At 47.6% G+C, this 25,320-nt stretch overlaps 2 protein-coding genes and 1 non-coding gene across 3 annotated transcripts; 2 read left to right on the top strand and 1 right to left on the bottom strand.

Moving 5' to 3' along the window:
- Window positions 1-498: 498 nt before the first annotated feature.
- LOC149357411 (uncharacterized) lies at window positions 499-19,191 on the top strand. Its single transcript, XM_089584653.1, has 4 exons — window positions 499-913; window positions 2,331-2,410; window positions 6,022-6,082; window positions 18,866-19,191. The coding sequence occupies exons 1-4, from the start codon at window positions 875-877 to the stop codon at window positions 19,097-19,099; spliced, it is 414 nt and encodes a 137-aa protein (XP_089440779.1). The 5' UTR covers window positions 499-874; the 3' UTR covers window positions 19,100-19,191.
- Window positions 13,883-13,955, top strand: TRNAK-CUU (transfer RNA lysine (anticodon CUU)). The gene has a single exon. It is a non-coding gene; the product is annotated as a tRNA-Lys (tRNA).
- Window positions 19,192-23,010: 3,819 nt separating the features above from the next.
- On the bottom strand, window positions 23,011-25,070 carry LOC149357410 (uncharacterized). The gene is made up of 2 exons (XM_089577921.1): window positions 24,735-25,070; window positions 23,011-23,690 (listed from the first exon to the last, which is right to left on the bottom strand). The coding sequence occupies exons 1-2, from the start codon at window positions 24,987-24,989 to the stop codon at window positions 23,490-23,492; spliced, it is 456 nt and encodes a 151-aa protein (XP_089434047.1). The 5' UTR covers window positions 24,990-25,070; the 3' UTR covers window positions 23,011-23,489.
- Window positions 25,071-25,320: the final 250 nt, after the last annotated feature.

Raw genomic sequence — 25,320 nt, 5'->3', positions numbered from 1 at the left:
ATGTCAGTGGTGCGAGGCAGTCACGTACTGTTCTTGACTTCAGAAACCGGACACCTTAGTGGGAGTAGTAACTTTGGTACGAACAGATTGTGAGGGAGAGGCCAGAAGGCTCGGGAGGCTGTTTGTGCGATCTATCTGCATACGCTGTGTTGTTTGTAGAAAATCCAGTCTTGAAAATGTCTAGATCAAGTGGGCTCTGTTACGGCTATAAAAGGCTTCTTAAAGAGAATCTAATAAAGTTGCGGTATGCCTGAGATGTTAAATCACACCGCTCTACGAATATATTCCAGCAAGAACTTGGTAATGCGCTACATAGAAGTTGAGTTATCTTTAGTGAAATTGTTATTTGCAGTGTCTTCACGCTTTTCCCTCTCCTCTTGTCACTTTTTGCACGCTGGAAGGTTGCCGCTCTTCTGCCGGCTCGCCAACTTTCGAGCCCAACGAAGGGCCAATCACAGTCTTCATTGAAAAGCTGGGGAAAATGTTAGTCTGTGAGCACTTAGGTAGTCCAGAAATTGCATGGTGTTGCATACTGTGAAGTGTAGAAATGGAGACCTGTGATCTATAAATTACTGATGCCTATCTGTAGGCTCTCCTAGTAGCCTGCAAAGATGTGGCTCTTTTAACTTTTCCTGGTTTGTGAGAGGCCTGGCTCTGGCCTGACCGTGCCAGGTGATGTGTAAAGTTGCGTGTTTAGTTTTGAGCTTGAAATGTGTTAAGTTGTGGTTCCTAGGTTTTAAGGAGAGCGTTTGGCAGAAGCAAAGTAGGCCTTGTTCTGAAACTGGAAATTTTGTCATCTTGGCCTGTTTAAAGAAAGATTTATGAAAGGCTCTGGCACTGACGCCTATTTCTCTTCAAAGGAGCACAGTTCCACATGGCAGTGTTCAAGCATTGCCCCTGCCAATATATAAAGGTAAGGATTCTGTTGTTAGGCATTGTTTGCACTTGTGGAAAATTTGGAGCTCTTAGCATGTGAACTTTGGTTGTCGCACGTGATTGTGGGTTCTCTGCTGCATTCAGAAGTGTATTATTTGGCTCAGGTTTTTATGGCAACACACTGCAGGGATTAAGCATGTTGCGCTCTCCTCTGAATGTGTTCTAGAACTCCTTTAAATTAGATTCACGGTCTTAATAGTATCAGATCTTGCAAAAAATGTTTGTATATTTCTACGACCGTGTGTGAAATGCTTTTAGGTTGGCTTTTGGCAGTCACTTTGAAGTCATTTCCAAATACTTACGTGGATTACTTTAACTTTAAAGCTCAATGTTCAAAAAACTGATTCTGCCTACTCGTATTCTTGTAACTTTTTTGCAGTTTGTTGTAATATTTTGAAAGCTGTTATTTCCAAGCAGTAGAATGTTACTGCTAGTTCAGGATGGCACTGGTCCGTTTCTCGACTATTCTCAATAACGACGCCGCTGCCATTTGCCCACCGGCTTGAGCCTGAGGCAACCGGCCTTCATTGCAATGGCTGACGCTGCATAAAGTGTTCGTGCTTCCAATGCATCAAAGTGTCCATTGGGCCTGTGCCCAAATTGAACAAATCTAAGAACGACAGGGGCACAGGTAGAAGACTGGACTGTGCACGGTTGCCACATGCAGAGTCTTTGTCAGCATGGAAAGCACGGCTTCTTTTTAATTAAAAGAGGTGCTATTCCAGATTCTGGCGAAAGTCATTCCACTTTATTCTCTGTACATAGTCTGCACAAAATACTATCACGCACAGCAGCATCACTAATTCGCTTACAGGTTTCTTCTCCTTCAAGAGAATTCGTACCGGGCTCTCTATGACTTGCTGTGGCATAAAACTACTTTCAGACAACTATTCGTACTTCTCTCTGGATTCTATCTTCATTGTTTCTGTGTTAATCGAGCTTTAACTCAGCACAGTGTCAGGACCAGGAAGAGTAACCTGCCGGGACGTGGTAGAGCGGAAGACGTGCTGCTTACACAGGGAGCTCCTAGCGGGGATGACGTAGACTTCGGACATCGGTCAGAGAACGAAGATTAGAAATGCTTCTTACATCATCCTGATGTATGTGTAGTGAAAGTGTCAATTGGTGGTTTTGGCAATGAGAGGGTGTAATTATATTTATAAAATTCTTACATCTATTATTCGAGAACGTGAAGCTCGTTTGAATAATAGGTCTCGCATACACAGAATTACCCAGTCTGCAAGCATAAGGAATTCACAGTCCTAAATTCACACCCTATTTTGGCTTCATTATTAGATACTTTCGATGTGTGTGTGTTGCAGGGTAGATCTCCAGCCATGAGATATATGTGCTGCTTCAAGAGGATTCTTCGTTGTGTGTGCTAATTTTTGCAGAGCTCGTGTAGAATACCTGCATCGCATCCAGACGAAGGTCAGGCACGTGGGTACACCCAGGGTGCACAAGGCCTTTCAGAGTGAGTCGATAGAAGTTGTCTTGGATGCATGGAAAGAAACAAGGGAGTTAACGCACTGGGTGTCGAGCCAGAATTTCTGAGTGTAAGGTGTGTGCACGCGGTGCAGTTTCAGCCCAGGTTCGGATGCAAAGCAACATTCTTTTGCAGTTCGTATGTCAAATCGTTGCAGAGATTTTAGAACCAAGCAAACAAAAACTAACTACTATAAGAATTTTTCTATATTATTACCTCAATGCCTTTCTTTGTTCTGTTTTTTTTTTATGTCGCGTCGGAATGGGAAAAAATTTATATATTCTGTTCTCAATATGCTTGCTTGTCTCACTTTATTTCACAGAGCACAGGAAAAAGTTCATGATAGACTATGTCTGGCTTCCCTCTCCGTTTTTGAGTACTGAAAAATTAGATTTTTTTTATTTTTGGTTCTTGCAGTGTTTCGTGTAATTAGAGAGCTCGAAAACACTTGGGTTAGTATAACAAGTGCGCGAGGTAACCTGCTGCTTTAAATAAAGATGTGCATTAGGCGCTGGAACAATACCATCGTGCAGCACTCGCAGGGTGGGGTCATTTTGTTTCTTCATGCAATGTTTATGTCGTTGCACATGGGCGGGTATGGGTGATGTAGTGTATCCCGAGTATTCCTGTAGCATCTATTTCTGTGCAGTTGTAAAGAGTCTTAAAGAGCGAATAACTGACATTTGAGTAGAATGCTAATTTGTCGTACAATTTGCAGCTAAAACGTCATCTGCCACCAAGGCCCATTCCAAATTTCAGTAAAACGGCGAGTTGAACGAGTTGGTACATACTGCTGGGAAACAGCACAGGAACAGTGATAAGAGAAAAGACAGGACAGGCAGCACCTGTCCCGTCGTCTTCTTTTATCTTGTCCCTGTTCCTGCGCTCTTTCCCAGCAGCCCATTCCAAATGTTCTATTAATTTCTCTCTGACAGCCTGGGTTTTGAACTGGCGAGGAAGGGCACCCAAATTCTCCGGAGTTCACACCCGCTCGCAATTCTGCGGTTAAAGATGATTCCGAAGCAAAACTGGGAATTCCGTTTACCTCTGCTGATTTTTTAACACCTGGCAGACAAAGCAAATAAGGTACATTGTATGTTTGATTGAATGCGGCCATGTTTTGCTTTGCGTTTTCCTTACTTAAGGTGACGTGCATGATTTCATGAGATCTAGGTAGTTATTTCAATGATGTTTCTTTCTTGTTTGTTGAAGAGACTTGGAAAAGATTCATGCGGCAGATTGGGCCACATGTGTCGATATGTTAAAGTAGGATACAACTTAAAAAAACAGCAGTTGCTAACACTGGGCCGCGGTTCGCGGCGTCCTGTATTACTCCGCTGGCCAACCGCAACTGTAAACGAAATCAGCTTTTTAATGCTTGACTATATCAAACAATCTCCATGTCAAAATCCTAGAGCTTATAATCTTTTTCTTGTGGTGAGCTTCTTGTTTTGGTCGCAAGAAACGTTTAAGCAGCGGATTACTTTTTTGTCGTGGAGGAATTCTGTGCGCGGAGGCTGAATGTGGGCGGAGCTTCACTGCAGACTTAAGTTGTATCCGACTATAGCTAGCGATAAGGATGCATGTCACACCCTTTGCTCGAAAGACCCCAGAAGCGAAGGCAAAAGTCCACTGAGTGGTTTACCCAACTAGTCCGACTGTGCACAGGAAAGAATGGACGTTTTTGAATGCACATCTCCTAATTATCATTTTAGATGCAGTTCACGCATTCGGTGATGACAGCATGGCCCCATTTTCCGCCCTGTGATATTTCCGGCAGCTTGCTAAAGCGTTTGGCATACAACCGTGGCGTTACATCATGACATGGTTGCGTGACAAGGACAGTCGCCGAAGGCACTTAGGGAGGTGCAGAGCAGAGGAAAGAGGCTCCAGAAGCAAACTGGCAAGCAAAAAAGTGGAGATGTGACATAGCAGAGGTATTGGCTACCTTATAGAAGGTTGACTTTGTTTTTCTAGTAAAATATTGAAGTAAATAGGTTTGTCGTGTTTCACATTAAACATTTCAAAATCTCATTTCTTGATGCATTGGACCCATTATTAGAAAAAGAAAGGGTACCAGGTTTTTTATTCTTTCCCAGATTCATCTACAGAGAGCTCCAAAGCTACTCAACTAGAATGGTGCATGTCTATATGGTAGGTCCTATTTATGCACAGAAGTGGCTCCATGTAGGCACCTCAACTTATTTAACTGACCTTTGAAAGATGGAACCTCTTTGTGGAGAACACCATGTTGAAAGCAGAATTCTATCGGCAAGGTTTTTCTTATTTTGAACCATGGTACTGAAACAGTGATTGGCCACATATGTTTCCGTTAACTGGTAAATTAACATTTTTTTCATGTCATATTAAAATCACAAGCACACCTAACCATAATCAGTGATTATTACATATTGCCTTATCGTTTGAAAGTGATTATTACATATTGCCTTATCGTTTGAAATGGAGACAATCAGTTAAGAGGATTACGTGAAGAGAAATATTTTCACCCTGAAAAATAAATCACTGCTCGAATGCAGTAGACCTGAAGAGGGCATTATTCACAATGGTAATTTTTCCAGTCGAACAGTTGGGTCCAAATAGGTTTTAAATGTGGAAAGCCATGGTTTGCAATCGTATGTGATATGAGAATCAAAGAGAGGGAAGCAAATGATTTTAATACAGGAAGATAAACCTTGCTCATCATTAAATACCTTTGTAGCCCTCGTCGAACACCAACTGGGTACGGAATAAATGCTTGACGTACTTTTTCATATGTACCCGCCTTCCAGTCAGGCACAAATTGTGTTCATTGTGTGCGCTTTTCTATATGTTCTTCCGTTGCATTACCTTCCATTTTTGCCTATTTTTAAAATATTGATTCATTGGCTTCCAGTGTCTGTTCTGTTCCATGATTACTGTTTTCTGTTCCGTCGATTTGAAAGTTTATACCCCTTTACTTCTATTCTTGAGTTTTTGTTAAACATCTTACCCCCACAACGCTGAGTGTTTACCTTTGTATTATGCTGGCTTGCCTTATTGTGCTTTAGACTGTTCAATTTATGCTCTTCCTGTTATAATCCCATATGGGATTGACAGTATGTACCAATAAATAAATAAATAAAAATGCCTTCAGCTTTGAGACCATAGCCTGCTAGTGCCAGCTCAGGGCTTAAGTTATCACCGTGTGGCTTGGAGTCAAAATATCTGTCTAGTGTAATGCGAAAACATTTAATGGTGTACTTAATTTTGGGTAGGTGTGTTCAGAGCTGAAAATACACGAGTAAAAGTTTTTTTTTTTTGGCTGCATAAATTCCCTCTTACAGCATCCTTTAATGAATATTGAAGGTAAGCACCACTTTTGTGCATAATATGGTAATCTTTTGACAGATATTATAATGGATTGCAGCTGGATGTGGCCCTCCATTACTACATTTTTTAATGACGAAACTTTGGTGTGGGGTGAACTAATATTCGAAATTTCAAGTGCGTAAACAATATGTGTGTTACATGGTTGAAAATCATTTGTATAAATTTATATTTGAGAATTTCCATCGTATCATATTCCTTATTCATATTTCCTTCTTCACATTTTTATCTAGAGTGCTATCATCACGTGGGTGCCATGTCATCTTCCTTTTGACGACACAGGAAGTTTGCCAGGTGAGGTCACAAGCTCATTTCCAGAGAAGCACCAGAAATCTTCATTCAGTTTATTTCATCATGAAACTGGACAGGAAACACTAGCAAATGACTGTTTGGGCAATAGCGAAAGCTTGCGTTGGCACATAAGGTATGCATTCATAAGTTCAGCAGCTTCCGAAACAGGATTGAACAGTAGTGTAATCAGTTGGAATGATAGAAAACATACGTCAGTGCAGGAATGATGTAATTTGATTACAAAGCATTGGCTTCATGTAGGCATCGCAACTTATTTAACTTACCTTTGAAAAATGGAACCTCTTTATGGAGAACACCACGTTGAAGCAGACTTCTATCGGCAAGGTTTTTCTTATTTGAACCACGATACTGAAACAGTGATTGGCCATACGTGTTTCCGTTAACTGGTGAATTAACATTTTTTTTACTCATATTTAATGTTATGGGTAGGAATCACAAGCACGCCTAACCGTAATGAGTGATTATTACATATTGCGTTATCATTTGAAATGGAGACAATCAGTTAAGAGGATTACGTGAAGAGAAATACTTTCACCCAGAAAAATAAATCACTGCTCGAATGCAATAGACCTGAAGGGGGCATCATTCACACCGCTAATTTTTCCAATCAAACAGTTGTGTCCAAATAGGTTTTAAATGTGCAAAGCCGTGGCTTGCAATGGTATGCAATATGAGAATGAAAGAGAAAGAAGCAAATTATTTTAATACAGGAAGATGAAAATGCCTTCAGCTTTGAGACCATAGCCTGCTAGTGCCAGCTCAGGGCTTAAGTTTTCAGCGCAAGGCTTGGAGTCAAAATATTTGTCTAGTGTAAAGCGAAAACATTTAATGGTGTACTTAATTTTGGGTAGGTGTGTTCGGAGCTGAAAATACATGAGTAAAAGTTTTTTTTTGGCTGCATAAATGCCCTTTTACAGCATCCTTTAATGAATATACAAGGTAAGCACTACTTTTGTGCATAATATGATAATTTTTTGACAGATATCGGAAAGGATTGTAGCTAGATGTGGCCCTCCATTTTCACTACATTTATTAACAGAAATTTTGTGTTGGGAGAACTAGTATTCTTGACTTTCAAGTGTGTTTACTATATGTGTGTTACATGGTTGGAAATCATTTGGATAAATTTATATTTGAGAACTTCCTAGTATTGAGTAGTGTTCAAATACCACGCAGACTTTTATAAATCTGACCTTGCCAACGCCCAATACCTTTGCAAATCATCCGAAGTTCGAGTTTAAAGCATGAAGGGTGTGGGTTTCCAAGTGGACACAGGCCACCACCCACCGCGGGTTCGAGCTTCGCGCGAGCCAAGGGCCCCGATCAGCCGTCAACACACACACACTGGGACACCGCTGCAGCGCACTCAACCTCCGCTGGGAGGAGAGCGATTCGCCGCAAAGAAATAGGCCTCCAAGTTCACCAAGGAGACGTTTATTCACGTCGTCCTTCAGCAGTACACACACACTCAATCGTCACCCCGTCCCGGGGGCGCGCGAGGTGCAAGGCTCCGCTGCGCGCACGAAGCGACTCGAGCAATGCGCGCCGCTAGCACGCCGCTGCAGGAGAATGTCCCCGCGGCAGTGCTGTGATCTCCCTCTCGTGTCGACCGTTGGGCCGGTTGCGAGAGAGAGTGGGCAATAAATGCAAGGTACGCCTGTCGGAGGTCGCTGGACCCCGCTGGACAGGCTCGAGCCGCTGCAGGTCAGAGGACACGTGCGGGCGAGCTCGAGTATATGCACTGGTCCGAGCGGCAAAGGCCGGCAGGGACAAGCAGTAGCGTACGCACCTTACGCTGTCTCCCAGGGATCTCTCCCTGGGCCCCGCTCGGACGGTCGCGCGGTGCGCGGCCGCCCAGCGGGTCCCGAAACCCCGCCAAAAGGCACCAATGGCAAAGGCCGTTGGGGAGCCGGGGCGGAGCTGTGGTCAAATGACAGTGATTAGTCACTTAGCCGCCTCTCCACCGCCTGAGGCGGGAGCAAGGGAAAGAGGAGAAACAACGCGGGAAGCCGGCACAGCCGCGCAAAGGCAACGCGGAAAGCCAGGATTCCCACATCCCCCTCTCCTTAAATGCCCTCCAACCCATCGGCAAAGCACGCGGCCAAAATAAAGAAAGCAATACACAAAAAAAGCTACACTTCAGTTCAAAATAAAGAAATGAATACACAAAAAACTAGCTACTCTTCAGTTCCAGCCAGAACAACGTAAAAAAACACACAAACAAAGGAAAACAAGGCAAACAAACAAACACTTGCATACGCTTCAAGGAACTAAACAGCACGCAGATTATATACACGGTTCACAAGGAGATGTGAATACAACTGTACAGGTGTGTTACAGGTGGATGCCAGCCTCAAAGTTCGATGGCGCGGCCCAGTGGGCCTGTCAGCGACTCACCGCTCGCAGACTTCAAGTTGAACGGGTTGGGAGGGGCGATGACTGATGGTGGTCTTCTTTCCGTTGATGACGACGGGGCCGCGGCAGAGCACTAACCTCGCGCCCTTGGACACGACGTCACGTTCTGCACAAGACAGTTAGTGCACCTCCTTCACGCCGGCTGAAACGGGCGAGGACGTTCGGCGGCGTCCTGATGTGTAACCTTGGCCACAGCGAGGGGTCCTTCTCATCCTCGCGCTCACGCAGAAGCACACAACGACACAACTCACAGGCGTCGCCTTGGCTCATGGTTACGCGCGCACACAGCCACAGCCACAAACACGCATACAGCGGCACGTGCGCGGACGCTGGTCGGCGACAACGATCCCCTCATCAGATGCGTCCAGAGGCGCCGCGGCGAAGGTCAAAGGGTGCACTTTCCGTCCCCCATCGCCCCAAACGCCCCGCCAACTTCCCCTCCATACGGGCCGCACAAAACTCGCGCACCGCGACACACGGCTCCTTAACGAGCCAACCACCCACAGTCGGGACCGGAATCGGGCCGGAGGCGCGCTGTACAAACGACACCTAATCCAATCTATTCCTTCTAGAAGATAAGAGCAAGCACGAGCGGGCTGAAGTTTGCCTATGTACGTCTCGGTACGTTAGAACAAAAACAGACGAACAAGCAGGAAACGAAAGTGGCTAGAAACTGACTCAAACAAATAAACTGATAAACACACAAGGCTGGAACTGAGCATGCTGCAAAAACAACAACAAAAAAAAATAACACACCGTGCTTCACCTGGGTAGGGCCTGACGAGAAAGCTCGCCAGCTAGCTGAGGCTGCGTGCCTTCGGTTGCGGAAAAGTCCGCCGTCCGGCATCAATCACACCGGTGACCGTCGCCTCAGATTGTACCGGTGCTCCGTACGCTTGCGTTCCGCAGCACCAGTTGTGCCTTTGCGCTTGCCTTTGATACCAATGGGTACCGGCGCAAGCTCGTCAGACCGTGACGCGTAGGCCTTCAGGTCTGCGATGTGGGCACGGCCAGGGTTGCCAGATTGGGCTATTAATAGCCAAATTGGGCTACTTCTTGTCCGAGTTGGCGTCAGAAATTTCGTTTTGGCTATGTGGCTACTTTTGGGCTACATCTTTTTCGTGCGTGAAAAAAAAAGTTTAAGTAGTTATAATGTGCTCTGTTACAATTATACAGTGACAGAAATAAAAGGCATGCTGGAATCAAAATGCAGGCTATAGAAGGTTAAAGAAATTGAACGCGTTTGCTACAAAATGACAATTTGTAAACGCTGTGTTCGAGAAAACTTGTACTTCAGGCGGTCAATGATCATGGCCTTTCGATTTCTAAAGAGTGGACACTACGTGAAAGTTGCCCTCCGGAAACACTTCACGGCCTATGGATTCCACTTAATCCGCGAACTAACGCCACCCCCCCGCGCGCGCGCGCCACCGAATATAGACTGTTGCCGTCTGCACATGTGAGCGTTCTCCCATTGACGGTGCACCTCGGGTGACCGTGACAACGATGGTACCAGAATAGAGAGAAAACATTAAGAGAACTTAAGTCTCCCTACGTGGTGCGAATGCGTAAGCATTAAATGCTACTATTTCGCTTCTGTTGCCTGGTTTCGTGATCTTCACGTGTTAACCGTTAACCATAGACGTGGCCTAGTGGTTTGGGCGTCCGCTTCGGCTGCGGTAGGTGGCTGGTTGGAAACCCATCGGCAGGCATGTTCTTTTCTTGTATTGTTTATTCTGGTTCTGTGGACACATTCTGCTCAAGACACGCATGAGGCAAGTAATGCTTACGCGCATTAATAAGGTCTTTTTCTGTTTCTTCCTATTCTCGTGGTGGACACAGCAAGCGTGCCACTCGCAAGAGCCTACGCTTTTTCTGCAGCCTCAAGAGGCACACGTGCAGCCCTCGAGATTCATTGCAAGCGACGCGAGAGTGCCGTGTCCGTTGCGTAATCTGCGTGCACTCATACGGAGCCATCCTTCGGCGCTGCGCGGATCCCACTATAACTATCGAAGGCGGCGGAAGTTAGTGGCATGACATGGCATTAGATCCGTCGCTACGAGAACTTTCAGAATGGGCAAGTTGGCGATGTAGGTACATCCGGAACTACAAAAAGAAATGGAAAAAGGAGCCGGAATTCAAGGGTAATTGTTTTTCTCATTATTGTGAACGTGCTGTTAGACTGAAGATAAAATCGACATAGATTATCATCTAATGGCATATATCCTTGATTTATTCTGAGCTCATGCATATCGTAGAATGTAGCTTCAAGAAGGCGCATGCTCGAGGCTTTGAGGCGACGCTCTCAGTGAGAACCTTTCTCTTAAAGCATAAAATTTAAATGTGAGGCTGCGTAAGTATACAGTAAGGTATTTCCACTGTCGATGTGTCTAATCTGCGCGCGAACATTTAAAAGGTGAAATATCCCTAAACTAGAGCTGCAATCGCGTTTTTTAGCGCCGCCTTTCTTTTCCGCATGCAGACTGGCGGGCGTCACCCGCCTCAGGTGATATGGCCTACTGCCGCGCCTGCAAAGTGGAACTGCGGCTCCGTCTTTAGGACCTGGTTAGCGCGCATTACGGATGGGAAACGTAACAACGCAAAGAACACGCCGTGCGCACCCCCTCAGACATCATCTGCGGGAAATAAATCTAATATGTAAATATTCTTGCCGAAAATTAATTCAATATGCTTAAGAAATGTCGTCAAAAAAATATTTTGGGCTACGCGAAAATTTCGCTTTTGGCTACGTTTGGGCTACTACGGAGGCCAATTTGGCTACTTGAGGTCGGAGCCATCTGGCAACCCTGGGCACGGCTGGTTTTCCCCGTAAGGGGATCCTCCAGCAGGTACGCGAGTGGCGACCAGACTCTGACCACTCGGTACGGACCAAGCCACTTAGCAGCGAGCGAGGCTGAGAACCCCTTGCTCGCATCGCTAAGAACGTGGTTGCGCTTCAGGACAAGATCACCCACCTGAAAAGTCAGGCGGCGGTGCTTGCGGTCATATGCAGCCTTCTGTTGGGCTCTGGCTGCCGCCAAACTCTGCCTTGCTCTGTTGAGAGCCCGATCAAGCCGGTCCCGAAGCGTCGACGCATAAGCAGAGCAGTCTGCCCGCGTCTGCTCATCCCCGAGCTGACTCTGCACGACGTTTGACATCGCATTCGCCAGCTCCCTCCCGAAATTGAGGAAGGCGGGAGAGAAACCAGTTGAGCGATTCTCAGCTGTTCGGATGGCGAACGCAAACTCGCTCAAATGGTCTGCCCAATCCTTTTGACACTCGGCAAAGGCCGCAAGCATTGGCTTGAGCGTTCGGCTGATTCGCTCGGTCAAATTGGACTGGGGGTGGTAGGGTGAAGTGGTGTAGTGCTCGATTCCGAGGGAACGGCACCTTTTAAGGCGGAAGCCTTTAATGTCTCATCGTTGTAAGCAGCAGTTGTCGACAGAAAATGTCACGCTTTTCAATTGGTGGAAACGGTCGTGACGTCAGAGTGCGCGAATTTCAAACGGGGCAATTGTACTTCGGCTAGTAACCATGCAACCAATTGAAGGGATCGTATAGTGATGCTCCAAGTGCGTGCGACTGAGCTTAGTTAATTGCTTAATTACCCAATTAACCTAATTAGCTTTACTAGTCAGGCCATATAAATAAATAAAACCGATTAAGAAATAGGTCGAGCTCAGGAATCGAACCCCGTTCTTCGGCGTGAGAGACGAGCATGCTATCCACTCCGCCATGCCAGCTCGATGGTTTGGAATGAACAAAGGCACGTCTAGTGAATACGGTGTCTTCACTCACTCTCATCCTCCTCCATTCCCTTCCGGCGAGGTTTAGGTGTCCACCGACAAATGAGAGACAGATACATTTCCTTTCCTCAAAAACCAATTTACCGACGAGCGAGCCGTAGAACCGAATGGGCGATGGCGTTCTATGGACTCCTTGGCAGCGTTGCAAGACGCTGTCGCGTTCCACTCTTAGGGGCGAAGCTTAACATCTTAACCACACATCAGTGACCACACTTTAGGTCAAAAAAGTGCCCCCCCCCCCTGAATTTTGTGACACAGTTACTGCGTAATTTCCTTTCCTCAAATACAATTTTCATTTTCTTCATTACGGCTCCTCTTTATCTTCTTTCACTCCCACTTCCTCCCTTCCTCTACGGTGCGGTTCAGGTGTCCACCGAGATGACAGAATTACTGCGCCATTTCCTTTCCTCAAAAAGCGTTGCGTTCAAAGGGCAAGGCATCGCGCCGAACGGGTGGTGGCGTTCCGTGGACTCCCTGGCAGCGCTACAACGCGCTGTCGCGTTCCACTCCTAAAGGCGAAGCTTAAGCGTCATTAATTAGCAGTTAATTAGTATTCAGGCATTAATCAGTAATTAACCATAAATTAGTGATTTGTCATCACTCAGTAATTAGTACTCAATTACATGTGACGCCACCAGTGCCACAGAAACAGCGAAGGTGGTGCGGAAAACGCTTCCGCCTCTGCCCAATTTAGACAGTCAAAGTGCCCCCTGAATTTTTTACCGAACACCCGAGCGGTGAAATAGGACGCATTGCCCGTGATCAGTCTTTCCAGAAAGCCGAACCGACAGAACACTTCCTGGAGTTTATCCAACACCGCTCGTGCTGACACTTTCCGAAGGGGGTACAACTCAACCCATTTGGAAAAGTGGTCAGCGACTACCATCAGGTAAATGAACCCCTGCTTGCTCCTGGGGAAAGGCCCCATCAAATCGCAGGTGGCCATCTGCCACGTACGCACACTGTCAATTGGTTTCATCATTCCAGGTGGCTTGCCACCCAATGACTTCACCGCTTGACAGACATGGCAGGAACGGCAATAGCGGAAAATGTCACGCTTCCTGCCGGGCCACGTCACCGATTGACTCAGTTTTGCAAAAACTTTGGAGCCACTCAGATGACCGGCCAGTGGTTCGTCATGAGAGAATCTCAGCAGTGCGCCTCTCAGACTTTTGGGGATAACCACCTTGAACGGGTCGATGGACTCGTCATCGGTGGCTATGTACTTCAGCACGAGCCCGTCATTGTCCAGCAAATATGAATCCCCGGGGTTCGCCGCGACACACGCTGCCTTCTGCCCCCCTGCGCCCGCTACAATACCAGTAGCGTCACGGCGCTCCGTCTCCCTGAGACCGTCGCTCACCTCGCGACAAAAGGGGTCATTTTGCTGGGCTTTCAGTACCTATTTACGGCTGAAAACAATTCCAGTCATCCCAGAGGGGAGCCTGGTCTCGTCCCCACTCAGGTTTGCAGCCAAAATTGCCTCTCGTCCGCTTTGCGAAGCGCTGCTTGCCTGGTTAGCGGAATGGGTTAACCCGTTTGTGGGCTCCCCCTCCTTGCCGCCCGGCTAGCTCAGTCGGTAGAGCATGAGACTCTTAATCTCAGGGTCGTGGGTTCGAGCCCCACGTTGGGCGCCAGTTGTGGTTTCTAAGTGGACACAGGCCACCACCCACCGCGGGTTCGAGCTTCGCGCGAGCCAAGGGCCCCGATCAGCCGTCACCACACACACACTGGGACACCGCTGCAGCGCACTCAACCTCCGCTGGGAGGAGAGCGATTCGCCGCAAAGAAATAGACCTCCAAGTTCACCAAGGAGACGTTTATTCACGTCGTCCTTCAGCAGTACACACACACTCAATCGTCACCCCGTCCCGGGGGCGCGCGAGGTGCAAGGCTCCGCTGTGCGCACGAAGCGACTCGAGCAATGCGCGCCGCTAGCACGCCGCTGCAGGAGAATGTCCCCGCGGCAGTGCTGTGATCTCCCTCTCGTGTCGACCGTTGGGCGGGTTGCGAGAGAGAGTGGGCAATAAACGCAAGGTACGCCTGTCGGAGGTCGCTGGACAGGCTCGAGCCGCTGCAGGTCAGAGGACACGTGCGGGCGAGCTCGAGTATATGCACTGGTCCGAGCGGCAAAGGCCGGCAGGGACAAGCAGTAGCGTACGCACCTTACGCTGTCTCCCAGGGATCTCTCCCTGGGCCCCGCTCGGACGGTCGCGCGGCCGCCCAGCGGGTCCCGAAATCCCGCCAAAAGGCACCAATGGCAAAGGCCGTTGGGGAGCCGGGGCGGAGCTGTGGCCAAATGACAGTGATTAGTCACTTAGCCGCCTCTCCACCGCCTGAGGCGGGAGCAAGGGAAAGAGGAGAAACAACGCGGGAAGCCGGCACAGCCGCGCAAAGGCAACGGCGGAAAGCCAGGATTCCCACAAGGGATGATACTGAACCAAACTTTTGGAGCCGCTCTTTTACACGTAATCAAGAGCTTCACTGCTAAAATTTATAAATGCGATAAGCATTTTAGCGAAAAAGGCGGATAACACGTTTTCTTTTGGCGATTTATTGCCGTATCGTTGCACCTGGCGGCCGCATGGCCGCCTGTGGAAGCTGCGACTAGACGTCATTACACCCGCGCGCCCACCGTTCCCGCAGAAGCACGATTGCCATCGCTACTCGCTGCTTTTCCAAGCCTGTCGTCTGCTCACGGCCTACACAGATATTTCAAGATGTTAATCGATGCTCTCTACATACCATAACCGTATGCACTCTTACGTCCGCTAAATGCAGCTATTTTTTCCGGACCTTGCACCATTTCTAACATTCTCACTTTTAAAACAGAAGCCCGACGACATTCAGACTAGTGGCGTCATCTGGTGGTTAGGAGGGGAACTATTGTTGTCAACAAACCGACGCCCCTCTTAGCCTAAACGAGGCAGAATCGTCACTCTAAACAAAAATGAAGCAAATTTATTACTCGTACGTTTTCTTATGGGCGACAGGAGACGGAGCGAAAGACCGGTGGCCCATTTATGGCCAGTGAACGCGCTGAAGAAGGCAGTAACAAAGACGAAACCAGTCCGGAGCGAAGCTTCATGCATCGAAGAGCGCCGCAATATTTGTCGCCACGGGAGGGTGCCATGAGGTCACGCTCTTCACCTCGCGTCGGCCGGGAGGGCTTGGCGCGCGCTCATGAAACTTCGAAAATAAAACCATCCGCTGAACAATATGCGCAGAGACGACTAAATTTCGGTGTAATCACATTCCGAGAATCTATTTCCTGCGTTTTTAATTTTAAGATTTTGCTTCAGTTTCCCTTTAAGGACTCGGTACGAAAGCGCTATTTCTTTCTCTCGTCCGTCATTCCTGGGTTGTACTGATCAAGTTTAAACATAGGTAGGCTTCTTGGGCTCGATGCGACATTCTGCGAGTGCTTTCTATTTAGCTAAACGCGCCATCCAAAAGGTGCGGTCTTCAAAGGTCCCTTGCATGGCCTGTGAAACTTCAACTAGACACCCTGCGGGAGTCGTATGTAGTGTTCTGTTAATGGGCTTTCCTGTATGTCTCGGTTTGTGTGAACAGGATTTCAGAGCCCTCACTAAAAAGAGTGTTGGATGTCACAGGAATACTGCTAAAGGTGTGGGGTTTAGCATGAAAAGAACACGGATGGATAAAGCGAGAAACTGTGTGCTTTCGCTTTGACATTGTTCGAGCTCGTGGTCGGGTACCCTTGTTCCTATCACGTGTGAAAGCTCACTCGCATTTTTTTGAGGTCCGAGCCTATCAGTGCCCAAACATCAGCAGTCCACGTGACAAATGGTTGTGTGAAAAAGTTGAGAGGATGCCTTCATATCATTTTGCCGACACTTTAAAATTGATCTTCTTCTAATCTGCTCATGTATACTGTCGTTTTGCCACGGTCCGAGTTCTTGATGTTGGCACAGTATTCGGTCGCTGCCAATTAATTGCAAATTTTCGAATATGCTTTTCTCGAATCGAATCTGGACAACATAATAAGCATAATAGTCTTCAATATTTCTTAGTCTTCAATATGTCCAGTATCACGTCGCGAGAACATGCTGTTGTACTACGAAGGTCACGGGAAAGGTGTGTCCCTTGACGGCCACTCGCGCTTTGCATCACCCTGTTGGCTTAATAAGATGCCCTTCGGCGGTGCATCAGGTCACGGCTTCGTTGGGTATGTGTATGGTAGGTAGTTTGCGTTCTCGGGGCTTTTTTGGTTGATGTAGTCATTCTGAAGCCTGATCGCGTCTTCGTCAGAATGTGTACAGCAGCGGCGTCGGTCATGGCCTGGGGTTCTGTGGCCATCGGAGTTGGGGTACCAAGTATCTGCTGTGCTTCTCTTTGTTCCACATCCATGAGAGGCGCTGCTTGTGACTGATTTATCGACATCACAGCCATATATAAAACAGCCACCATTTCTACCACTGACCTACGGCAAAGATTTAATATGTTTGTGATATAGGGAAGTGATGACAGCCCGACTCGAGGTATATACCAGGTGTTGTAGGGAAGCCCGCCACTAATTTTTGATAGTATCCTTTCCTATGTAAAAAGACAAATTCTGTGGTGTAGTGATAGCAGTTTCGGGTACATCAGAAAAGAAGGAACTAGTTATTTGTTGCTGTTCAGTCGTAATATAGATATCATAGTATCTAAAAGATTGATGACGCAATTTCAATCCACTTAGTGCATCAGCATATTTAGAGAAGTTTGCGTATTCAAAAATGACCTGCCGCCGGGGCGCACACACAGACGCACAACAGCACACGTTGCTGTTCTAAATATTTTGCAGAAGTCATCTGCAATGCCTACGTAGCATCCAGATGTGGCCACAAGAGGCACAATGCCCACCGTTGTGTCTACGAGTGATCTTAGATGTGAAGAGGAAGACATGGGAAGTTGCGCCGCAATTATTTAAGGTCACTGCCAGTACTAACGATGAAAACAGCCAAAAAGGTCAAGGAAAGGTCCTTCATTAGTTTAACTTTGGTAAGATATCTGTGCCCGACTTGTGATGTGGTGTCTCTTTAACACTGCAGTTTTAAAGAAATTGCATTTTGCGGCTTCAGTTGGCACAGGAGCTAATTAACGGATATTTTCAGCTGACCTCTCAGTGTAGCGCCCAAACCTGCATATCCTTAGCAAGATTTACCCGATGCAATATCGGGACACTTGCCTGTGGTGTGGCAGCAAACCATAGTTGTACCACATCACGTGGGAATGCAGAAAGAACGACAGCTTTCGTAAAGAACCGAGTGCAGAACAGTCGGAGAGCCGGCTCTCCAGCGGCAATCTGGGTTGCCAACAAGCAGCGAAGCTCAGCGGAGCCCTGGAATAGGGGCACCGACCCTGTGAGAAGAAGGAAGATGGACCTCTTCTTTCTCGTCTGGTACTAGCACCTTTCTAGAGCAATAAGTCTTTCGTACTTACCTACCTTGCTACTTCACAGTTTCAAAACCAGCCCTTTTCGTGGACGTAATGGCTCTTTACTGTTGAGGTCACTAGCCGAGTGAGCTTACGTGGCTTGATTATGTGGTAGATCCGTTTTCTAGGACATTTTTTGTATCCTAAAAACTTATAAGCTTTTTCTGTAAATTCTCAGATGACGAGATACATTGAAAGCTGCCTCTAAACGTGCACCTCTGGGTTTATTTTTTTCAGTTCCCCTTGAGAATTTGTCGCCTTTCCAGTCTTAAACTAGAGGGTTGAGTATCCATGAAATAATTTTTTTTTTCAGAAGCATGCAGGTGATGTTTATTTAAAGCACTGTAATGCAAATGCCTCCGGGAGGCATTTCAGTTGGATTAAAATTGGGAGCTACAGCCTAAGGACTTTATTAGTGAACTTCAGCACTCGCGTTTTACTTACCCAGTACTGAGATTGAACAGCACCAATCAAAACCGCGCCAAGCGCACATGCAGCTGCAGCTTCCGTGCAATTTTTGCTTTGTCTGAGTGACCCACAGCTGACAGCATCGTTTCCCCGTGAACACGGTGCCATAGACAGGGCAGGGACGACTAACAACAATGGAAGCTCCACGATGTTTCTTTGTCAGTAGGATTGGAAGGCTGTCGGCTGTCCCCAACCTTGCCTCCCATCTCTTGTCCAGTCTTTGACTTTTTTGGGAAAGATGTCAACTGGCTCTCTTTATTTTTCACTGCCACCTTTGTGTGATTTGAACTGCGCTCGCCCCCACGAATTCTTGAAGCGGAATGAAATGGTCGTCTCTAGCGGTATTCTTATTGGTTTTTTCTTTCTTGCTGCTACTTTCCAGTTTTTTTGGCATGCGAAAAGCTTTGAGTACTCAGTCATAATATTTTGGATCCATTTCGCAAGTATGAAAAAACAATATTCATATGCGCGATACCATCAATCGCGAACAATATTCGCGATACCATCAGCTCGAAGTGGGCATGTCTGGAGAAAATTTAAATATTAACTATTATAATTTCGGCTGTCTCTTTGGGCGTTCAGGAGTTACAATATTCCTTACTCGGCATGCAAACCTGATGCTTTGTCTGCGTTGCAGGGCCCCTTTAAGGAAGAGGGTGAACGTGTCCGCCTGCAGGAAGAGATGCTGGCGAGCATTCAACAATATGTTGATGACATGGGACTGGTGAACAGGGTGAAAAAGTGGCCACTCTACATTGTGTCCACAAACATACTGTCCAGAATTCAGGGAAATCCTGCATCCTGGCGACGGGGAGACCCTGCTGCTCGGACCTGGACATGCAACGGCGGACCCTCAAATGCGCCTATGTGATCACCTGTAAACTTGACCTGCTGCCTATATAACAGGGCAGTGTAACCAGGCCCTACATAACTTTCTTGCAAAATAAAGGTTTCTTCTCTCCCTCTATGAGGCAAATAAATGGTACATAGCCTCCCAGAGACTGCTCAAGGAGCACTATATTGAGGGAGGAGTTCTCAGAGCGGCGAAGCCCATGTTGATGGGTGGCAGAGGCCTCTCCGATGTTTTACCAATTAATCCTGTCCTTTGCCAGCTTTGGCCATTGTATCCCCGCAAACCACTTGATCTCATTCGCCCACCTACTTTCTGCCACTTCCTGCTATGGTTGCCTCCTCTTGTAATCTCCGTTACCATTAAGGGCCATCAGTTATCGTGCCAGCTCATTACATGCTCTCTCCAAGCCAATTTCTTCCACTTGATTTTGACCAGGATGTCATTAACCCACATTTGTTCCCTGACTGACTCTGCCCTCTTCCTGTCTCTGAACATTACACCTGTCATTTTTCTGTCCTTAGCTCGCTGCGTTGTCCTCAACTTAAGTTGCACACTTTTGTTAGCCTCCATTTTCTGACCACTAAATGAGTACTGGTAAGATGCAGCTGACTATCGTTTATTGCGCACCACCCCATTCTGATTCTTCTAGTTCACTCTGATCCAGACCGGCGGTTACTACCTGCTCCAAATCTGTATAGTATTATCTTGTTATAACAGTTGGCGTCTCTGTATTCCAGCAAGCCATTGGTTTGAGTTGGTGGCAATGAGACTGAAGCTCAGCCCATCCATAGCTGTGATTCTTCCCTGGCAACTGTATATTTGAGCGTGTTTCAAGCCTTAGACCTGCCAGAAATGTTTGCAATTTGAGCCCAGCCCTAGTTTAAGTGGCATACCAGGGATTGTATCTAAAAAATGCAGTTGAATTTCTTGTCCAAAACAAAAGGGAGAAGTGGGCTTGGGCAGGACATGTAATGAGAAGGTAAAGTAACTGACGGTCCTTAAAAGGTAACGGAGTGGATTGCAAGTGTGGAAGAGGGCGGCAGAAAGTTAGATGGGTGGATGAGTTTGTGGGGGTATGGTGGCCGTAGCTCGTACAGGGTTAATTGGAGAGTAATGGGAGAGACCTTTGCCCTCCAGTGGGCGTAGTCAAGCTGATGGTGATTACCAGTATTGGCGGACGTACGAAACCAGAAGAAACATGTTAACTAGTACAGTGATCAACTAAACTCTCATGGTGAACTATTATAGATAGGCACCTGATGGCAATTAGGCATTTGTTGCCAGTCGCTTGTCCATATTGTTGCATTGCAGCCGAGAGAAAAAGGCGCGAAAATAAGACTACGGGCACAGAGCCCATCCTCCAGTAACGGCGAACAAACAAAAAGCATTTATTGTTGTGACTGAGAGAAGGGTGAAAAGGAAATTGCACGGGCCTGCCTACTGGCTTGAGCCGAGCCACCACCGCTGCCACGTTCAGACAGAGGAGATTTGAAAGATCAGAGGAAAAATGGCTGAGGCTTAACTTGGTTAAGCCTGGAGAATGCGAAGCATCATCGTGTCGCGTAATTTGGAGGCGCACAGCGACGGCGCGAGGTGGGCCCCCGTTTCTCCACTGTCGTGACGTCATCGTGTCACGTGATTTGGAGGCGCACAACCACAGCGACGGCGCGAGGTGGGCCCCCGTTTCTCCACTGTCGTGACGTCATCGTGTCACGTGGTGTGACGTCATGTATCACGTGATTTGGAGGTGCACAACCACAGCGACGGCGCGAGGTGGGTCCCCGTTTCTCCACTGCCGTGACGTCATCGTGTCACGTGGTGTGGCATCATCGTGTCACATGATTTGGAGGTGCACAAGCACAGCGACGGCGCGAGGTGGGCCCCCGGTTCTCCACTGTCGTGACGTCACGTGGGGTGACGTCATGTATCACGTGATTTGGAGGCGCACAGCGACGGCGCGAGGTGGGCCCCCGTTTCTCCACTGTCGTGACGTCATCGTGTCACGTGGTGTGACGCCATGTATCACGTGATTTGGAGGCGCACAACCACAGCGACGGCGCGAGGTGGGCCCCCGTTTCGCCACTGCCGTGACGTCATCGTGTCACGTGGTGTGGCATCATCGTGTCACGTGATTTGGAGGCGCCCCAGGCAGCACAACAACATTGGTCGAACGTCGGGCAACTGTTGGCAAAAATTGGCACGAACATCGGTCCTACACTGGCATTTGGGCCGAGCGCTACCACTTCACACATTGGCCCTACTTTCATGCGAGTTTTGGGCCAACGTTCAGCCAATCAAGCGGCCAACGCAAGACCAATGTTCGTTCTGCAGCATGGGCCAGCAAAGGTCTCATACTGGTATCCAACTTTCAAACATTGGTAGCCAGCTTTCAAACATTGGTAGCCAACTTTCAAACATTGGTAGCCAGCTTTCGAATAATGGTTTCCAGCTTTCGAATAATGGCATCCAGCTTTCGAATAATGGTTTCCAGCTTTCAAATAATGGCATCCAGCTTTCGAATAATGGTTTCCAGCTTTCGAATAATGGCATCCAGCTTTTGAACGCTGGCGCATGCAAACCCAGCCGCTGGCTACTGACCAGCATTTTCGATCGTCTTCGAAAGTAACCAGGCTGCGTGGCTGGCTACTTGCATGGATTAACAAACATATGTAGGGTAAGAACCCTAGGATCTCCTCACCGTCCAGAACTCATCGTTAGGGAATTAAGGATTCCCTTATACAACTGTGATGCAAACTATGCACCCTGGTTACTTTTCGCAAATATGGTACAATTCCACCTACCAACCCACAGGAAGGTAAGCACGAAATGAGGCAACCAAAAGTATTCACAAAATAAGATCTTTATTCTTTCGACACGATAGCTAGGCGGGCGAGTTGGTGATACATTTCAAAAATAGCAGCGCGAGAAACGGGGACGAGGGGTAGAAAAACATAGGACAAGCACTGATCAGGACAGTGCTTGTCCTGTGTTTTTCTACACTTCATCCCCGTTTTTCGCGCTGTTATTTTTGAAAATCTTTTTGAAACGTGAGGTGCGCTAGGCAGGGAGGGCTAGGGGTTCGGAAGGGGACAGGACTTGGGATGGAGTGCCGGGCTCGTGGTGAAGTGGGGTGCCAGGCTTGCGGTAGGGTGCTGTGCAGGGTTCATGGTGGGGTGCTGGGCAGGGCTAGTGGTGGGGTACTGTGCTTGGGTGCGAGGCAGGGGTGGGGTACGTGGCAGGGCAAGGGTGCGAGGCAGGACTGGTGTGCGGGGCAGGACTGGTGTGCGGGGCAGGGCTTGGGTGGGGGCAGGGCTTGGGTGGGGGCAAGGACTGGGTGGGAGGCAGGACTTTGGGTGGGATGCTCGATTTGGGGTAGGGTGCCAGGCAGGGCCTGGGGTGGGGTGCAGGGCAGGGCCTGGGGTGGGGTGCAGGGCGAGCGAGCAGGGGGAAGAGCCAGCGCTGGGCTGGGTGGCTGCCGAGACGGCAGGTTGGAGGGGTTGCCTAAACTCCTCGGCATACCTCCTCTTCCTGCCGCCTCCTCGGTCAACTGACCCCGGCAGCCACCTTCGAATAAATCCCAGTGCTTCAGCCTGGTCAACCCCCTGCTTCTCAGTAATCGCACCTGTGTAAAACAAGTTTACATTAAATACAACATTTAGGGGCATGCGACAGTATTTTCTCAACATCAAATACAAATAGTTTAGCTAAAAACCAAACTGAAGAGGAATCAAACTAATATTCACTACTTGTTCTAATATTCGTACAAAATGAGAATCGTGCCAAATATAGCATCAGTGACGGTGCTGTGTTACAATACTAAAGGCTAACCTCCCAGCAGATAAAAGATGCAACCCTAATCTCCTCTAAGTGGCTGTAACATGAAGTCAGCATATTACATCTATAAGCATAACGTTATATGTACGGGCTATTTTTGACTGATGAGAATAAAATAGAGGCTGCACCTGTGAACAAAACATGGGTGCCTGCTACATATGAGCCATAGCCTCAGAGATCTGCCATCAAAGCATGGTTTTCCGAGCTTGCTTGAGCCCCTATGTGCCGTCCAGATTTCAAGGCCATGTACGAGTCCTGTGTATACTGCTACACAAATGGACCATGCTGTGGCACTGAACTCTTCGTCCCATGCATATGAATTGCGTCAGAATGGCTCATGGCATTGGTGTAGGCGCCGTTTTTGAAACAGCTGAAGAAAAATGCAGCAGGTCTTATTTGAACATTGTGCCAATTATTTGAAAGCATTCCAGCAGTTGACAACATTATGAACAATTTTGAACAAACAGATTTGATTCATTTGAATAATCCCACACATAGGAGGGTGCTCATTTCACTATTCAAACTGCTGGAATATTTGCATACTCTTGAAATATGTGGCAGCACGTAGTACTGTCTACAGGCAGCAGAAGAATAGAAAATAAAAATGAAATATACCTGTCGCCACCTTGCACAGCGTCATGTTGATGAATGCCTTCTTTCCCTTCCGTCCGTGAAGGCTAAACTGCTCCTGCACCCTCACACCCATGATGTTCGTCATAATATTCGACCCCACCTCCCGCAAGGACCGTCCACCCAAGCGGACCAGGTTCCTCTGCTACAAAAATATAAGAAATGCGACACGACCTCTTTTTGGTCATAACATTGTATCTTCAACCGTAGTAGTTACCTGTCAGCACCAAACAGAAAACAAAACAGAAAGGAGACGCAGTTCCGCTGAAGCCCCAGCGAAGCTGAAAAAAAAATGCTTCATAACCAAGTAAGTGTTTATAACCAAATCATGACATGCCACTCCCTTTCTTTGCGAGAGGCTAAAGACCTAAACGAACACTGACTCGTGAAGCAGTCAGTGGGGAAAGAACAGTATTGCACACCTTTATTGCGAAGACTTTAAAAAATTTTCTCGCCCCAACCGCTGGCTCGTTTATACTGAAAATGTGCACTGAACTTGGGTATTGCAGGTAACTTTTGACTCGTAGTAAGTTTGTCAACAGTACTTGCCTGGTTCAGCCGCACATGATGCAAACCCGTAATCGTTCGGTTCGAAACTGATGAACTGAAAGCCGGCAACCGTAGGTTTTTGACAAAATGGTGTTCGTGGCGCCATCTGTTGTTTACGGAGGAATTATCCACGACACAAAGAGTGTCGAGATCAACATCACAAGCTGCGCAGGTCCCTCGACGGCGCCACTGCCGCCCTTCGTGGCAATCTGGTGTTGGCGGCGGCTTTCAGTTCGTGGATCTCGGTGCAAACGATTACAGAGTTGCATTATTTGCGGCTGATTCAAGTAAGTATCATTGCAAAGCATGCTATGGGACAAAAGTTACCACAGCACACAAGCTCTGTGCCCAGTTTTACCCCAAACGAGCCAGCGGTTGAGGCGAAAAAATGTTTTGAAGCCTTCACGATAAACATGAACAATACCGTATACCTGACCAGAAAAGGTTAATATGTATATACACATGCCACATTAAGTAGGGATTATGGGTAAGAAAAGCATCATTACTAACCACTGCATCCAACTAATCTTGGCGGGTGTCTTATTTCTTAATAGAACTAGGAAAAACAAGCACAAAACCGACATACATTTGTTACTGGTCACTGCAATCACTGCAAAAAACTAAACAAACAGGAGATTACCACAGCAGCGGCCACGCCCGAATCCCGAACTGCTGCTTCCGCTACCTCCAATTCTTCCAGGGTATAGGCAGGTAGGGTGGGCAGCTCCACACTTGGGGCTGAAGGGGCTGAAGCGGTAGCCTGAGCCCCGTTCGCTGCCTCCAGCGCCGCCAGCTTCTCCAAAATCTTCTCATTCTCCTGAGAATTGTGACGCAGCTGCTGGCGCACCTCCAGGAGAAGGTGCAACACCCGCAGAGTGATCGCTGAAACAAACATTTAAGTCAGAGGAGGCTTCTGCACATCAGACAGTGACACATCCACATACAGGATAACCTCAATAATTCGAACTCTGTTGGTTCGAAATCACGGATAATTTGAAGAATTTCTGCAATCCCATTATTTATACTGCAAAATTTGCTCATATAATTCAAAGCAGCGGCATGCACTAGCCCGGTTATTTGATGATCTGAGATGCCATGCGAGGATGTCCGATCCTGATTTTGCCACAAACCGATGAAGTGACAGCCACTTCCAGCCGCGAGGCAGCGCTGCAAAGCATTGCCGATTAGTAATGCCGATGCTCAATATGCAAAGCACCCCAGTCCCA

Source organism: Amblyomma mixtum, chromosome 3 (genome assembly GCF_055824585.1).
Source record: "Amblyomma mixtum isolate Tamu chromosome 3, ASM5582458v1, whole genome shotgun sequence".
NCBI lineage: Eukaryota > Metazoa > Arthropoda > Arachnida > Ixodida > Ixodidae > Amblyomma > Amblyomma mixtum.
This window is presented reverse-complemented; position numbering and strand designations above follow the sequence as displayed.